Source organism: Eulemur rufifrons, chromosome 29 (assembly GCF_041146395.1).
Source record: "Eulemur rufifrons isolate Redbay chromosome 29, OSU_ERuf_1, whole genome shotgun sequence".
Lineage (NCBI taxonomy): Eukaryota > Metazoa > Chordata > Mammalia > Primates > Lemuridae > Eulemur > Eulemur rufifrons.
Genome location: NC_091011.1, coordinates 76021790 through 76040658, shown reverse-complemented (window position 1 = coordinate 76040658; position 18869 = coordinate 76021790). Strand labels below are relative to the sequence as shown.

General features: G+C 37.7%; 1 protein-coding gene across 1 annotated transcript; it reads right to left on the bottom strand.

Annotated features, from left to right (window-relative positions):
- Positions 1-7718: 7718 nt before the first annotated feature.
- LOC138377005 (hyaluronidase PH-20-like) lies at positions 7719-17035 on the bottom strand. The gene is made up of 3 exons (XM_069461660.1): positions 16085-17035; positions 15528-15617; positions 7719-8213 (listed from the first exon to the last, which is right to left on the bottom strand). The coding sequence occupies exons 1-3, from the start codon at positions 17033-17035 to the stop codon at positions 7719-7721; spliced, it is 1536 nt and encodes a 511-aa protein (XP_069317761.1).
- Positions 17036-18869: the final 1834 nt, after the last annotated feature.

The window sequence follows — 18869 nt, the reverse complement described above, 5'->3', positions numbered from 1 at the left end:
CTCACCCCCCACCTCTGTCCGATACCCAATTGGTGTTATTCCCAAATGTGCACTTAGGTGATGATCAGGGAAACCAATTTGCTGGTGAGTACATGTGGTGCTTACTTTTTATAGCAGCACAATTCACAATTGCAAAGATGTGGAAGCAACCCAAATGCCCATCAATTCATGAATGGATTAGTAAAATGTGGTATATGTATACCATGGAGTATTACTCAGCTATAAGAAACAATGGTGATATGGCATCTCTTTTGTTCTCTTGGAGAGAGTTGGAACCCATTCTATTAAGTGAAGTATCCCAAGAAATGAATTTTTTGAAGAAATAAACTACTTCCTCACAAAAGCTCTGGACTACTCATTAAAATTTCTTTCACAGAGGTAATAAGTGGTTTCAGCTCTGGCTTTTACAGCACAAACTTTTGCCAAATCACCAAATGTTTTGGCTGATTCATAGGCCAGTCTCGCATAACCTGTGGCAGCTCAGCTGCTTCCCCGATTAGGCTACCTAACACCAGAAATTTCATATGGGTAGACCAAAAATCTACACTAACTTGGTAAGGTGACAAAACCAAGTCTTATAGTCACCAAAGCCAGACTGCACATCCCCATCCTCAATCATCAGAACAAGTGGAATATAAAAATCTAGACATATAAAGGACTTTAGAAAAAACCTGATGAGAACCTGGATTCAAATGGCTAAAGGCATTACCTTTGGCCCTTATAAATATATGTTATTCTCCAAATAGAGACATAGAATAACCTCTTTTATAGTTTTTAGACACCCTATATCTACTGGCATTTCAAAACCTTGTATTCCTGAATTGAGAAAACATTATGGGAACTTGAGTGAACAATGAGATGTTATGATTAGCTATTATACATACAAGAACTAACTAGTATTCTTGGAAAATATTATCAATAAGTAAAAAAGGTGTGACCTTCACTGACTGATAAACCTTGCCAGTTTTTGGCCAGGAAATCAGGTGAACATCAAGATTTTTAGGAGAAAGCATGCACTGTTACCTTGCTGAGAAGGACCTGATGAAGTACTGCTAACCACCTACATGGCCATGATGATAAAAGAAAAATCTTCCTGGATTTACATGAGCCACATCAAGCTAGATCTAAACCATCATTCCCAGGACAACGGGAAGACCATCCTTACAGTGACCTCATAATAAGGATTTCAGAGCCAATTCCAAGGCTCTAGAAGCAAGATGACACCACAAAGTAGATAGGTTTCCCTATGATCACAGATCAAGAAACTTTGCTGCCATCTATTTTTCCTGCTTTTAAGTCTCTCTCCTTCCTGGGGCAGTGTGGGGGGTGGGGGGGGGGACTTTTTTTTTAACCCAAACTTACCCTTTTTCCTTCATTTATTGAAATGTGACTGGAGATTACTTGTCTCAATCTATCCTTCTCTCCCTCTGATCCTCCGCTATGAGCTCTCTTTCAACTGTCTCTCTCTCATTTTAGCCTGGCTATTTTATTAACAAGTCAGGCATGACCTGACACGCCCTTACAATACTCTCTCCAACCTTGGTCATATTAACTAATCAATCTGATTGCTAGTTATGTCAACATCTACATAGTGTGAAGAATCCTGAACTAGTTTTCATTTCTGCCAACGTGAGCATCTGGTGGACAAATTGTTGAAGATGGGTGAATCACAGTGTACAGTATCCATCACCAGAAAAACAATGTCACTCTACCTTCCCTTCTGGTGAGTTTATTCAGCCAGGAAAAACCTCTTTGTAAGCTCAAGGATGGTCATTTGCTCAGGGTAAAGATATTGGAAGCAATTTTTTTTTTCCTTTGTGTTAAAAAGAGACGTGGTAATGTATCCTTCCTATGTGGTAAACCAAGGTGATATTGCAATCACCTGTGGTTTGATTCCACACTCAGCATCTTCAAACCCTTCATGGAGGCCATGAGTGGTTCCAGCACTCCCCATTAGGGCACAGATTTGTCCAAATCACTAAATGTTTCGGCTGGTTCATAGGCCAGTCTTGCAGAACCTAGGTTAGCTCAGCTGTTTCCCTGATTAGGCTACTTAATAAAAAAAATTTTATATGAGTAGACCAAAAATCTGAAATAACTGGTGACAAAACCAAGCTTTAAGAGCTGCCAAAGCCAGACACATATTTCACAACATGTCCTGCTCTTACAAACTGACAGCAGCACATGAAAAAGGAGGTGTGCAGATGCCAACATGACCAATAATAAAAATTGTGAAACTCACTGGACCTGGGGAATTGCAGGTTCCACTCTGACCTTGTGCATGAACAACAGTGCTCTTTTTATCTTATGTGGCAACAAAGTATACAAAAAATTCTTACCTAAATGGTCCAGGCAACGTGGACTCAGATACCTGCCTCCTTCTGTCACTAGCTACTCCACCTTAAACGCTAGCCAAATTACAAACGGGCTCCTGTGTTAAAAAAGTCATGCCACGTAAACATATCAGATGAGGCTGCATAGAGAACTTGCTGTATGTTGCCATTCCAACTTCTTTTCAATGATGAGGACGTTATTCCTAAGTTTTGGAACTTACAGAAAGGATGATCGTTTCAGGGTAACAGAACAAGAGTTTAATACCGCTATGAGAATGATGGAAGCACTCTAATTAGAAGTTAAAGTTTAGCTTCTGTTGTATTCCAAAATCGCCACACCATGTATACAGGACTTCCCAACAAGGAGGAGCTCCTGCAACTACTGGTGAAAAATGCTGCCTCTATGTGAATCAGGTGGGACAAATAGTGTCTAATTTATATTAGACCTCTTAACAGAAAAGATTAACACTCTCCATAAGATAAATGAGACTCAACCATTTTATTGGACTGACCTATTCTCCAAGTTAGGAGATCAGTTTGATGGGATATGGGGAAATGTGCTTAGATTTGTGCTTTTCTGTTTATTTATTCTCATTCAAATATACATTCTTTTCTCCCTTTCAAGATTTCTTACTACTAAGCTATCAAATTGATTCTTTTCTCCACAGCCACCAATTCAGCTTTTAGCATGAGAAACTTATGATGAAGTTTCAGACAGGGAAATGAAGGCATTCACAACATGCCACACCAAACACGCCACATTGTCGTTTTGAGCTGAAAGTGATTGAGCACAGCAAATGTAGGAAGGGCTCTCTGACTGCCTCCTTTCTGGCTGAAGCAAGACATAAGATTTCCCAGGTGAAAGATATCCACCCTGTTAGGAAGAGGAGAACATTCTTATATCACTGGAGACTGGGCCTCAGTTGTGAAATGGATCGGTGCAAACCAACCTACTCAAATAATCCCTATCTTCAGTTACCTTTTACCTTATGTTTTCTAGTCATTTTTCCACAAATTACTTCCCTTAGAAGCTTAAACTCTTTTTCCTTTGTCTAGTAATTTCACAATTTATTGTCCTTTGTTAAAAAAGTACATAAGCTCTTGGTCCTAATTGCTTCTTCAGGTCTTTATTTTTCATATTAAGGCTTCCATGTGCCTAAAAAATATTAAATAAAATTTATATTATTTTCTCCTTTTAATCTGTGTTTTGTCAGTTCTATTCATAGGTTCCAGCCACAGAACATTAGAGAGGAAAGTCGTTTTTTATCTCTCACACTGGTACATAGAAAGCACCCAATAGATATAAGTGCTTTCTGTTACTATTATTAATATTATCCTTGCCCACACCCTCTTCTGTATGAAAGATAGTGAAAAGCATCAGAAAAAGATGCCAAGCCCAGGATCATGTAATGATTCACAGACGTGCTAGCATTCAAACTTTCCTAAGAAATTTAGAAAAAAAAAGTAATCAAAATACGTGGGCCCTTTAAGGAATTGTTCTGATGGAAATGAAATACCCTGCTAACTGGGCCTGGTGGCATGCACTGGTAATCTCACCTACTTGGGAGGCTGAGGCAGGAAGACTGCTTGAGCTCAGGAGTTGAAAGCCAGCCCAGCATGGGCAACATAGCAAGATCCCTGTCTCTTAAAAAAATAAAAACATAAAAACTAAAACTGAAATACTCAGCAAATTCATACTGCAGTGGAGCCAGATCTGATGATGGTGCTGTGCCTTGTTAATGGTAAGTTATCACCACACACTGTAGGATAAGGAACCTACAGAAGGAAGTCTTCAAGGCTCAGGACTCTATTAGCATGTCAAACTGACTCAAGTCTGAGGGTATATTTCATTAAACTGCCTCTTTACATCTTTATCATGGAGTCCGCTAAGAAAATACCCTATTCAAGGTCAGACTTCAAGATTCCTTCCCTCAGTCCAGTTGAAATATTTTTCCAATTTGTAAAATGTGGCTAATGATGTGATCTCATATCTAGAAAACCCTAAAGACTCCTCCGAAAGACTCCTCGAATTGAAAAAATAAATATAGTAAAGTCTCTGGTTATAAAATTAATGTACACAAATTGTGTACATTAGTGTATAGCATTTCTATACACTAATAACATTCAATCTGAGAGTCAGATCAATAACTCAATACCATTTATAATAGCTGCAAAGAAAATGAAATACATAGGAATATATATTTAACTAAGAAGGTAAACAATCTCTACAATGAAAACAACAAAACATTGATGAAAGAAATCATAGATGACACAATAAAATTGAAAAACATTCCATGCTAATGGATTGTAAGAATCAATATTATTAAAATGTCCATACTGCCCAACGAGATTTACAGATTCAATGCAATTCCCATAAAAATACCAATGTCATTTTTAACAGAATTTTTAAAACATAATTTTATAATTTCTAACTAAATTGAAATGTATATACCCTTAACATTAACAATACCATTTGATCTTGGCAAAAGTGTGCCAAGATACATATTTACATTATACTAAGTATAAATTTCTTTTTTTTTGAGACAGAGTTTCACTCTGTTGCCCAGGCTAGAGCGCCATGGTATCAGCCTAGTTCACAGCAGCCTCAAACTCCTGGGCTCAAGCAATCCTTCTGCCTCAGCCTTCCGAGAAGCTGGAACTACAGGTGCAGGCCACTGCACCCGGCTAAATTTTTCTATTTTTAGTAGAGAGGGGATGTCGCTCTTGCTCGGGCTGGTCTCGAACTCCTGACCTCAAGCTATTTTCCCACCTCTGCCTCCCAAAGTGCTAGGATTACAGGTGTGAGCCACCGCGCCTAGCCTCAAATTTTTAATAGAGGGAAAAAAAAATCTCCAAAAATGAAATGTAAAAAATTTCATTAAAAATTGTCATATAGTGATACAGTGGTTTATGATGTGGTCAGTAAAAAGATGTACTGATATGGAGAGACACCCAAAATTTTCTGGTGAGAGGAGCAAGTTATAGAAAATTATAAACACCATAGACCAATTTGTATTAAATATATACACACATATTTGATTACATATTCCTAGGAAATTTCTGAAATTATATACAAGAAATTGTAACCAGGAGTTATAATTAGTAGAAGGAGGAGAGAAGGAGAGATTAGTAGTTTTCTACCTTGTATTATTTTACCATGAGCAACAATGACATTATAAGAATAAAAAAGATTTTACAACTCAAAATGGATTAATAAGTAAAATGTTAAGACCTAAAACTATAAAACTACTAGAAGAAAATATAAGAAAATGCTGCAGGACATTGGTCCAGGAAAAGATTTTATGGGCAAGACTATAAAAGCACAGGCAACAAAAACACAAATAGACAAATGGAACTATACCAAACTAAAAAGCTTCTGCACGGGAAGGGAAAAACAACAGAGTCAATCAACAACCTAGAGAATCAGAGAAAATATCTGCAAACTATTCATTGGACAAAGGACTAATACCCAGTATATACAAGAAACTCAAATAACTCAAGAGTAAAAAAAAAAAATTAAAAATGTACAAAGGACCTGAATAGACATTTCTCAAAGGAAGACATACAAAAGGCCTATAAGTGAGTGAAAAGATGCACGTCACTAATTATGAGGGAAATTCAAATTAACACTAGAATGAGATATCATCTTACTCCAGTTAGAATGGCTATTATCAAAAAGACAAAAAATAATAAATTCTAGTGAAGATGCAGGCAAAAGAGAATTCTTACATGCTGTTGGTGGGAATGTGAATTCGTATAGCCATGCGGAAAACAATAGGGAGATTTTCCAGAAAACTAGAGGTAGAACTACTATGAGATCCATCAATCCTACTACTGGGTACTTATCCAAAGGAAAGGAAATGAATATATCAAAGAATATCTGTTAATTGCTGCACCAGTCATAATAGCCAAGATATGGAATCAACCTAAATGTCCATCAACAGATGAATGGATAAAGAAAAGATGGTACATGTACACAACAGAATACATTTCAGCCTTAAAAAAGAATGCGGAGAATAGAGAGAGGTTGGTTAATAGATACAAAATGATACCTGGGCGGCAGGAATAAGTTCTAGTGTTCTGTAGCACTGAAGAGTGAATATGGTTATCAATAACTTATTGTATATGTTAAAAAAGCTAGAAGAGAGAATTTTCAAATATTCCAAACAAAGAAATCATAAATGTTTGAGGTAACAGATATCCTAATTACCCTGATTTGATCATTATACAAAGTAAACATGTATCAAAATATCACTCTGTACCCCATAAATATGTACAATTATTACATGTCAACTAAAAATAAAAGAGAAAAAAGATAAAAAAAATTAACAATGTATAAGACTATACAAATATTTTAATTTTTTTCACTCAAACAGATGCTGACAGAACAAGTGTTTTTTTTTTTAATTGATGGAGCTTAAAATGTATAATAATAATTTGAATCATTTTATTGCTTTTTGCAGCTCCATCTCAACTGAGATACTAACAAACTTAAGCACAAAGAAATGAGGACTGTAACAAGTAAAACATTTTCCTTTTTCCTCACAGGAAACTTAATGACTCAAAAGAGTTTAAGATCTTAGTGACTTTAATTGTACCATAATTGTGAGCACCTAGACGACTGTGGATTTGGCATATCCTAATCTGCTTTGTGGCCTCATCTCTTGTTTCTAAAATGAAGGCTGGGGAAATGGAAGTGGAAGGAGGTGGCAGTAACATTTATTTGTAGGGCTCAGACCTGGTAAGGCATTCAACTATTAATACAACCGCTCTTGGTTTTAACAGTGGGTTGAAAGCTAATTGTGTATGCAACAGATGTTCCTTTCAATCATGTGCAAATTAGAGTTCTCAATGGCACCAGAGAAAGAAAAGAATTCTAGTTCTTTCGCTTCTCTCTTCCCTCCTTTTGTTTTCTTCTTTCCCACCCATTCTCTTTCCTTCTCTCTTGATTGTAAGCCAAGGAGAAAAGAGAAATATCCAGGATCTGTAAATCTTACTGATGAGTTTTCACTTTCAAGTTCTTAACACCCCATGTCAAATTATAATTTCATCAAAATGTCAATATCTTGTGCTGATTGTGTTGAAACAATCCTGGGGGTTTTATAAGTGAAGGAGATAATATGAATTTGTATACTCTAAGCTAGAGAGAATACTGATAGGCAAGCTGTTGAGTACTGGAATACAAATTGAACTCATGGTAGAGAATTCATGCGAGATTGCAGTGTTTGTCAAGTTGAAAGGAAACCACCATTCACTAGGTATAGAAAGAACTTTCCAAAAGGACCTTTCAGTGAGACATGTTGTTTTCAGGCATTTAATTAGTCTAAAGAGCACACTGTAAAATAGACATATTGTTCATTTTAGCTAACATGTAGAATTACAAATTCACTTCACAACAGAACTCATGGTAAGAAATAAAATATTAAAAAAGAACATTGTGGCAGGTAATGTAGATGATGAGACACCCTTGGAAATTGCATCTTTCTTCCAAGAAGGTTGATAGCTGGGTTCTAAGTTTACAGAGGTATCTATACAAACATCCTCAGCAACACACACAGCAATAGCATTAATGTCTTTTATATGAGCTCTCTCTTTACAACTCAAGGTGGGATAACAGCTGCAATTAAATTTTTCAGAAAGTTTCTGCAGGTCTCCAACCGTGGGTTTTCCACGTACTATGTACTTTCCACCATTCCCAATTTGAATAGCAAAATTCGCTGGGTTCAGGTGAAGATAGTCACTTGAATTCCAGTTTTTCCTTGTACACACACCTTGCTCCTGGCAAAGCACTTGGCTGCACATTTTGGCTGCTAGGGTGACATTGATTAAGTAAGGATTCACTGTAGTCTTCACGTATTTGTCCAGGGTCAAGCAAGATTTCTATAAAATTATAAGATGGTCAGAATATCAAAGGACAAGTCACTCATATGTGAATTAATTCACAGCAATAAGCAATTTTAAAAGAAGAACAAACTATAACCAGACAGAGCAAGAGGTAGAGAATATCTTATCTTTTTTACCTTATCAAGCAATATTATTCCAACTGACATTTGTAAGTTTGTTGCACATGCTATTTTATTCCAATGAATAACTGACAAGTTGAGGCTTAACATATCCTAACCTGATCTTCCTTAATAATTCGTAAACTAATCAGAGTTATTAATAGAATAGTACAACTGTTAGAGTATGGGTTCTGAGGTCCTTTGCCCTGATTGGAGTTCTAGTTCCATTTGACTATCTATATGAACTTGGGAATCTCTCAAGCTATTGAAGTCTTAGTTTCTTATCTGGGTGACTTGGGCAAATTAATTAACCTGGTTATGCTTCAGCTACACACTCTGTAAGATAAGGATAATTATGGTGCTTACCTCATAGGTTTGTTGTGAAGATGAAAAGATATGATAAATATAAAAGTGGTTAACACAGGACCTATTTTATCTTTGGTTGACCCTCAATAAATTATAAATGTAATAAGCATCACATTTTCCAGACAAGTTTAAATAGAATTGAATAGAGTGATTTTTATTTCTATTTTTTTATTTTAATAGATTTAGTTTTCCTTAATTATTCACTCAATTACACTTTTTGAGCTTCTTGCTTTTTCTTCTCCTCCTTCAGGGACATCTATGATTCTTATGTTTGGGTATTTTACACAATCCCATATTTCTGGGAGTCTTTCTTCATGTCTTTTAATTTTTTTCTTTATTTTTGACTGACTGGGTTACTTTGAAAGACTTCTCTTCAAACTCTAATTTCTTTCTTCTGCTTGGTCTAGTCTTTTGTTAGAACTTTCCACTGTGTTTTGTATTTCCCTAAATGAATTTTTCATTTTCAGAAGTTCTGTTTCATTTTTTGTTAATATATCTATCTCTTTTGTAAATTTTTCATTCATTTCCTGAATTATTTTTCCAATATCTTTGAGTTGGTTTTCCACTTTCTCTTGGATCTCATTGAGCTTCCTTACAATCCATATTTTGAATTCTTTATCTATCATTTCAGTATTTTCACTTTGGTTGGGATCCACTACCTAGAGAACTGATGTGATCCTTTGGGAAGGTCGTTACACTCTGGTTTTTCATACTGCCAGAGTTCTTGCACTGATTCCCTTATCATCTGGGGAGGTTGTCACTTCTTGTTTTTGAATTTTCTTTTGTTTAGACGGGACTTTTTTCCCTCTCTCCTAAGGGTGTGACTATAGCATATGTTAGATAACGATCTTCGGCTTTGCTTGTGGGTACCTTCAGGGCAACCTACGTTCTGAATGAATACCTTGGTTATAGGTAGCCTTAGTATAGTAGTTTTCTCAAATGCTGGTTCTATGTAGGCTGTGGCAGTGGTGTACTATATGTGTGGGCATATTCTCTGCCTCCTGTTGAGAAGAGGAGATCAAAGTCTCTGAAATTTAATCTCTTTCCCCAGCCCTGTGGACTTCTAATAGTATGAATTATATTGGGATGTCCAGTTTAATCTCAAGGTCAATAGGTGGTATTTGCGGGTGAGAGTCATCCAAGCCCTGTGCAATTGGATCAGTAAATATAATGGGCTGTTAAAGTTGACCTCACTTCCAGTAGGTGGTGTTTGCAGGAGAGAGCCAGATGCAGTGGTGTTTGTGGGACCTATACCTAGCCCTAGTCAATCAGGAGATGTACTTGGATGTCCCAGACAGTGGGAGGAGTCCTGAAACTCCCAAGGAATCCCTTCTTATGCTCTGCCACTACAGTGGCAGATGGGCAGGCAAGTCTGGGTCAGGCAAGACTGTGTCCAGACACCCCAAAGGTGGGCACAAGTGCTGCTTCAACAGGGGTTGGGGGTCAGCTCCCAGGCCACTGGGGAAAGTCTCCAGGTAGGGGTGGAAGTGTCCCCACCATGCCAAAGAACCTGCTTGCAGGAGTGGGGCAGTCTGGAATTCACAGTTCAGCTGGTGGTAGTGTTCTGCTCCCACTCCCTTTGCCCAGTAGATCCCCCTCTGGTGTGTCTGGCCCTGGGCAGCAAGCCAAACCAACCAGGCCATTCAAAAGGCAGCCGCGCAGCATGGACCCACACCACATTCTCTTCTCAGTTCTATCCGTGTGGGCTCACTTTCCACTTGCGTTCAGTTCACAAATGTCTGTTCCATGCCACTGAATGAAGCAATTGGGTCGTGGGAGTATCGTATTGGGCCCACAGACCTGTCCTCTGAGCCCCTGAGTTCCAGCTCTGACTGTGACAGGGAGAGGTGTGCTGCCTGCAGAGCACGCAAGTAGGCTAAAAGTCACTCTGCTGTGGTTCAGCCATGGAGTGGGCAGGGTATACCCTTCTCTGCAGGATTAGTCAGGCTGGCAGACCCAGAGAAGGCCAGCGAGTGGGGAGCTCACAGTCCAAACACCCCTCAGTCCACTTTGGGTTTTTAAAGGAAAAGGCGTGAGCCTCATTCTCCATGTAAGCCTGAGTGTCATAGGCAAACCGTCAGAGGGGTGGCAGCCACTCCCAAGTGTCCTGGCTGAACTTTCCCTTTTCATATAAATACCAGCCTCATGCAGGAACTGCCACGGCGGTCAGCAGCAGTGAGCGGAAGAGGGGAGGAAGAGAAGACTGAATGAAGGAGAGCCTGAAGGGCTCCCTGGCATGCTGCAATCTCCTCTCACCTGAAAGCAGCCAGCCCTGAGTGTCCAAGCCCTGGGGAAATCACACAGTTCCCCTGGGACCCACCAGCCCCTGTAGCCTGAGTTCGTGCTGGGGAATGTTATCTGTGGTTCTAGGTAAATGGAAACTCCAAGGCTGAGATTCCCTGGGCAGGGCAACTGCAAAAATGCTGCCTCTCCATGAAGCAAGGGAAATTAGAAGCACCTCCATGCAAAGCCTGGGTGCAGTGAGCATAGATTGAGTGAAGGTGCAGCGTCTCCTTACCCACTTGGGACTGGCTGCCCTCTGGCATCAAGCGCTCCTGGGAACAGACACAACTGTATTTGCAACAATGGGTACTGGGGATGGGAGAATCCCCATTTCCATGTCCCTTCCCTGTCTCTGGTGCTGCTTTTGTTCTGGAGTGGGAACACTGTCCTGTCCCACAGACTCCTCTCTGCACCTACATCTCCACTGGGAGGGGCACAGACAACTTCAGGTCACACACCAGTGGTTCTCAGGTGGAGAAGAGCACAGGTTTTGCTTTCTTTCATCCCAAAAACCTTTGTAGCTCATGGCATCTTCCCATCCCCCAGGGACAGCCCACCCTATGGGACAGAACTCCAGGGAATCCTGCAGTTCTCCTGTGTTGCTTTGGACTTTAGTGGTTATCACAGTACAAGAAGGTGCTGGGAAGTATTTGTGGTGGGTCCAGTGACAAGGAAACTGAAAGGCAGGGCTGGATAAAGGCACATAATGGGTGGATGAGCAGTATGGTGCCCACAACCTCAGCTCGTGTCTGTAGTGGAGGAAAGCGACAGTGAGCGGTCTGGCAGCCTGGTGCTCTGTTCTTACAAGGTTCTCAATTTGCTGATGGCAATAGCACTTGGGCTTGTAAGAGTATAGAAGCTCTTTGACAGTTTGGGTGTAGCAGGTGTGTGGGTAGGAAAAATAAACACCCCAATTTACCCTTTCCACGGAACTCCAAACTCCTTAAAAGATCAATCTCTCCCAAAACCTTGCTCCTTCTTATTCTTCTCTGCAGTCTTCCCACAGAATACCTGGTAGTTTCTGGCAATATTCCATCAGAATTACACCTGGGCTGTGTTTTTTCACATAAAACTTTTTATTCTTTCTGGGATGATCTGGCAACCAATATTTAGTCAGCCATGTTGCTGGGGAATCTAAGAGTGATTTTTAAATTGCTGACTCAAAACAACTAAAAGGGTTCAACTAAGTATACTTTATGTAAATGTTACATATAGTCTAAATGCAGATGAATAATGACAGCTCTTTTACAAATTTGGCGGAATGTGAGTGGTGAGTAACTGAAATGATTCATCTTGAGATTGGTGTGTTCCAAAACCTGGACACTGTGCTTTTAAAAACATTGAAGATGGTCACTCATGTTTATGATCAACAGTTCCATTGAGTGTGCTGGCTGTGTTAATCCTTCAGCAGACCAAAGGAAGTAGTGGTGGTAGGTTGGGAGGCAAGTCGAGGAACCTTGACAGCTTCCACTTGAATCTATTTCTTGTTACCTTCCTTGAGATGATGTCATCTACTGTTGGCAGAATAATTGCCTCCAAAGACATTCACCCCCCAATCCCCTGGAATCTGGGACTATATTATCTTACATGGCAAAAGGGACTTTGAGGATGTGATTAAGGCTATGGACCTTGAGAAGGGGAGATTATCCTGAATTACCTGGATGTGCTCAATCTAATTACATGAGTTTGAACATGTAGAAACTTTTCAAGCTGGGTTAGAAAGATAAGACACAAGAAGGAAGAGAGATGCAAAGTCACCATTGCTGACTTTGGAAAGAGAAGATGAGGGCCATGAGCTAAGGAATGTACCAGCCTCTAGAAGCTGGAAATGGCCATTAGCCAACAGCCAGCCAGAAAACGAAGATCTCATTGCTCCAACCACAAGGAACTGAATCTTCCAACAACCCAAGTGACCTAGAGAGGATCCTCCCTTAGGAAGGATGCAGCCCTGCTGACACCTTGATTTTAGCCTATTGAGATCCATGTTGAACATCTAACCTACTGAACTGTAAGATAATAAATTTCTGGTTTGTGAGCCACTAAGTTCATGGTAATTTTTATGGAAGGACTTGAAAACTAATATACTATCCATCTTCTTAACCTTCCAATAGCTCTGCATGGTGATTATAATAAAATTCAACAACTTCTCTTGACTTGTACACAGCCTGACATGATGTAACCCTTCCTTCCTCTTGTACAACCCTCCCACACCCACTCTACCTTAGACATAAGAGTTATTTCACTAGCATGGCAGGTTCATTTCAAACTGCACTTGTAGTTCCCTGTGCTTAGCATGCTCTTTCCTCTCATTTTTATCATGGTTTACTCATCTTGTCATTGAGGTGGCAGCTTTAATCAGGCAATACCCTTCTAATTATAATCAACAGTTGGCAGAATATCTTTCTTGTCAACTCTTTCACATCTCTCTATTTTAATTCTCTGTATAGCACTTATCAAATCAAATATTTTTCTTGTGTATTGTATTTAAGCACTAATAAGCTACAAGAGTACATGGGCATTTTCAATATTCTTCAACACTATATTCCCAGTACCAAGGATGTGAGAATATATACCAGGTTCAGATAACATTGCAGTTGCTTCCTCAGCTCAACAGAGACAAGAGTTTGGCAAAAAGGAGAGTAAAGGGATGAGAATGATTTGAGAATCATTAACCAACATAAGATGTAGTCTATAAAAAGATCTTAAAACTGGCTCTCTAATAGGTAAGGCCTGGTTATAGCTCCATACATATATCTCCATGGTGTAAATACTCCTACCATGACCAATATCAAGCTACCAACCTGACATTACTAAATGTAGCATTGGGAATTGAGTACACCACCATTACACAGTGTGGCAATAAGGTGTAAACTAGCACATCATTACATAGTATTTCTACTTACACAGATACAATAGATATAAATAATCTCAAGAGAATGCATAATAATAAAATGAAGCAAAATAATGGATATGTTGAGAATTTATTACCTTTGTTTTAATATCATTTATTTTATTATAAGTTTTTATAATTTAATTTTTAATAATGGCTGTGTTTAATAACTAGCTCACAAAATTCTGAGTATTTAATAAGCAGCTCTCATAAGCTGGGCCCAGTACAGCTGGCTCTATCACACCACTAGATCCAGTAAAATGAAATGGAAGGAAATGGTTTACTTACACTTGTTTAAGGTCAGTTCCAGTAACTGCAAATAAACCTGCAATTACTAGTTTCTCAAGTTGTCAATGAATCAGAGGAAACATGACAAGTAATCCATTACACTATTGATTACAAATGACATGGAAAAAAGGGGAAATAATGATAGCACTGGCATTCAAAATCATCATAAATTGGGAAAGGTAGCAGGTACATATACCACAGAGTCTATAGGGGACAATTTCAAAATAGAAAATAGTCATATTAAGGTTGAAGGACTGTGTCTAGTATGAATAGTACTGAAGATGATTTAGAAGGCACAGTAGTAGAATGTGAATCTAAGATTAAAGATTAAATGCAAGTGTGACATTTAAATAATTTGTTACATTCTCCTGTTCACTGAGGAATGCCTGACTCAGTCTTCCTCATACTAAGGGTGGAGTTCTCCTTTTTCTTTAAAAGACAAAAAAGAAAAGAATTTGAAGAATTTATAAATATTTATCAATTTTTAAACAATAGAATCCTTGATAAAGGAGTTTATGAATTTGGGGAACCAACTAATAAAAATTAGGAATATACTTAGTAAAATTATAGTTTTAAAATCATTTTCTGAGGTATAGAAGATTTTACCAAGGACATACACCTTTCTCTGAACTTCTATTTTCTGTTGTTTCTCTTTCTTGAAGATCAAAATTAGAGACATAAGAACTATTCAAAATAGGTAGAAGGGCTCAGATTACCTTGAAAGATTTTACAAATGTAATGACTGTTAAGTATTTTTAAAGTAAGAATATGGCTATTTTATCTGAAGGACAAGATATGAATGAGTTCCTTCTCAAAAGGTCTCCTCTGATTTTAGAGTATAAAGTTTACTCTATACAGGTCCTAGGATAGGACCCCTGGGCCATGAGCTTCATTTGACATGTTCCATGGCGTCATTAGTATTTCCACATACATCAGAGAAGCAAAAGTTCAGCTCTAATTCAGCAGTGACCACATGACAGCTTTACTCTTGCATTGTGCCAACAGGATTGAAGAGGTGGGGGATAAATACCTGATAAGGAAAATGAAAATAAAGGAAGAGAAACCAATATTCTGACACCACACATCATGTCAGAAAATAGATCTTAGTCTTGTTTTTGCTACTTAATAGCCATGCAGCCTAGAGAAATTCAACTAATCTCAGTGAACTTGTTTCATCATTGGAAAACCGGTACAGTGTTTCCTGCTTTACAACCACCATATAGATGCAAGATATTTTGATTCAGCCAGTATTTATTGAGCACCTACTGCTACATGACAAGCATAGTACTACCTATTTCCTTATTCAGTACCAAAATTCCTCAAAAATATTAAAGGTAGAAATATTTTCCTACCAATTCAACTTACCATACTTCGCATTATAGTTGGGCTTCCCCATATTACAATTCCAGAGGCACCTAGAGCAACACTTTCACCAAGTGTATTCACAAGGTCATCCTGGAAAACATGATAGAAAAAGTTAGCAGATAAATATAAACGAAAGTGTTATACACAAGACAGTAACACCAAAGCTAAGCATGGTGACCCAACAGCTGTAATTTAATTATTTCTCTACTACTTGTTTCTATCTTTTATATTACTATTGCCTTATTATAAAAAAGAGACTATTTTGTTTTAATCACTTCTATTGACAAGAGAGCAGGACCATGAATGAAAAAACAGAAAGTGAGTTAATGCACTGTCTATACTACCTAATTCTCTATGCTTGCTTAGAGATCATGAGATTACATTAATGTTTAAACATATTCTTATTTTGCATTCATACAATAATGAACAACTACTTGCGTGCACATTGCTAAATGATATTAAAAGCTAAATTCCACCCCCTCCAATAATAATATTAAATTTCACTAAATACTTTTTGTAGACACTATTTCATCGGCCTCATATATTGATTTACTTACCTCAGAAAGGAATTTGAAAGGTAGATCAGCAAAAACTATGTGGGCATATACAAAAACTGGAAGTGGCCTTTCAGCATCAGGTACTGTGGAAATCCTAATGGCCTCATGAACTCGATTTCGCACAAATAGCACAGCTTGTTGAGGAGACATGTCCGTGTTTAAATAAATGGTTGGGAAAAGGGCAGTGCTTTCCTTCCACAACCAGTTGAGATCATCATTTATTCTCTTTTCTGTACTAAAGCAACTTCCAGTGAAACCAGGTTGTCTGTAATTATTGTTGTGACAATCAGGAAAAAGATAATAACCCCATAAGTGATTTGGCCGAAGCAATTTCCCTAATTTTAAAGTCTCTTGCATGAAACTCTTTGCTGCATTTTCAAAATCAACCTTGGCTATCTTGGCAGCCTCTGTGACACTAAGCTGTACATTTTGTTGCTGAACCAATTTAATAGACTGATTCCTGTAAACATCTTTAGATTTCCAGTTTCTTGCCCAAGTGGGCCTCCATTCTTCCCAGTCAATGACAGCCAAACCCACATTGTCTATTGGCATGTAATAAAGAATGTCTTTCTCAGCTTTATCCAAATGGTGTTTTAAGGACCCTTTCTGGGGAATTCCTCCATTCACATTTTTGCCTGTCGTATCTATATAAGGATAGTAGCCCAGTCTATCAACATAAAATATTGTAATATCTTGCCCTATGATGTCTCTTTGGGGGCTTCCTACGAAAGAGAAGAGGCTCAGATCTAGTGGCTCATCAAACCTTCCAGTACAAAGTTCAGTTGGGGCATTCCAGGCCCAGAGGAAAGGCACATTTGGGATAAGAGGGGGTGCTCTGAAATCCAGAGCCAAGCAACGTGGAATCAGAAGGAAGGTGAACACTGCCTGGGATACTCCACTGGACTCAAGAAAGCTTCCAAAAAAGATGTTCTTGAACCTTAGCACTCCCATTGCAAAAGTAATGAGTATGAAAAACACTTATTTCTTCCTACACACTTTACCCAATATTTGGTGCTGGATATGAGAACAGACAAAAGAGTGTGGAATGAAGATACTTTGATGAATAAACAGGCATAATGATTATATTACATTTAAATATTCTTCTTATTTCATGTTTCAGGAATGTTTTGCAAGTTGCATCATCTATAACTAAAAAAAGAAATATTAAATATATTGTTATGTTGCATTTCATAATAAAGATTGTAAGACTTTACCAAGTTCTAAACTTTAAGTGCAGGGATTCTAATGCACTTTTAAAAGATGGAGAACCTACTCCTGTATTTGAATCCATGAAATTATTTCCTATTATGTATGATACAAATTCTATAATGGTTAACATTTGTGTCATCTTCCCAAATCATTACTGAGCCTACAGAGAGGTGAAGGCAACTATTTTTCCTTTTGCCTTCCCAAGTGTGCAGAATGTTATACCAAGAAATGCCTTAGCAAAATCCCATTGAGTAAAAGTAAATTCAAAGTTGAATCCCTCATTCTTATTTATTGCTTCTTAAAAGACTGCTTCATAGTGATCTATAGTGATCTGTAAATATTGAAAACAACCTCTCATAGAAGTCTGAGATTTGTTCATTTTCTTTTTTGTTGTTCTTTTTTTTTTTTTTTTTTTTTTTTGAAAGTGGACAGTAAGGGAGTAGGGGAAAAGTCACTTCTGCCAGAGGTAATAAGTAAAAAATTTGCTTGAACTTTTTTAATCTACCAAAAACTCCTACCAAATAAGTGCTATTTGGAACACTGCTTGAACAAGTCTTACAGTAATGTACTCTCATGTTTAAGTTAGAAATACATTTTTACTACTTTATATCTTTCTATTAAAAGTATTGGTTGTAGCCTAGCTAAAGAAAAGGAATATATTGATTTTGTGTTGTCATTCTGATTTTCAAAAAGTGATATAACACACATCTTTGCTATATGGTACCACTTTTGTGGTACAATATAATGGTGTGAGCCAAGGACAAGAAATTAAGCTATGTATTTATTATTCAGCATTTGGCATTTGTAAAAATTACCTACAAAAAGACATATTTAAATGTTCTGTGATCCTAGGAAGAAGCTATAACATTTCTTTAAAATTAGATTAGTAGTTACTGCTATGTGAAAATACAAGAATTACACCATTCTTTGCAGGAATGTGTGTCCTTCCATAGCAAATTATCCATTCATTCTTATCACTGAAAAATAAATTACTCTAATGAGAAAACCTGAGCATGACACTTCGACCTGTTATAAATAAAAGAGAGAGAGAGGGAGAGAGAGAGAACCCCATAGTTAGAATAAAATGAAATCTCAAGAACCATTACAGTCTAATGTTTTGAAGATAAGGAATTTTTTCCCTCATGTTTAGAACATGTAAAGTAGCTATAGATTTTCATAATTTAAACTCTTACAAACTTCCTTATTCAGAACATAGAAAATCTCCACCTAAAAATAATATTTGGGGAAAAAACTAATTCCTTTCAAATACCAACCACTAACACCAATGCCTGAATGGCAGGGAGAGAAAGAAGGAAATGGGATAAAGGGTTAGCTTTCCCTCTATCTCAGGGAAGGAGTAGGCTAATCTTATTGAAATTAACATTCAAATCTATTTCCACAATATGATTTTATATAAGAAATCATGGGACATAATGAGCCTAATGAGAAGACCTCTACCCATAGAAATCTTCAGAAAAGAATAGACATTTGTTTATTAAAAAAAAGAAAAAACATCTGCACTAGAATGTTTATAGCAGCACAATTCACAATTGCAAAGATGTGGAAAACAACCCAA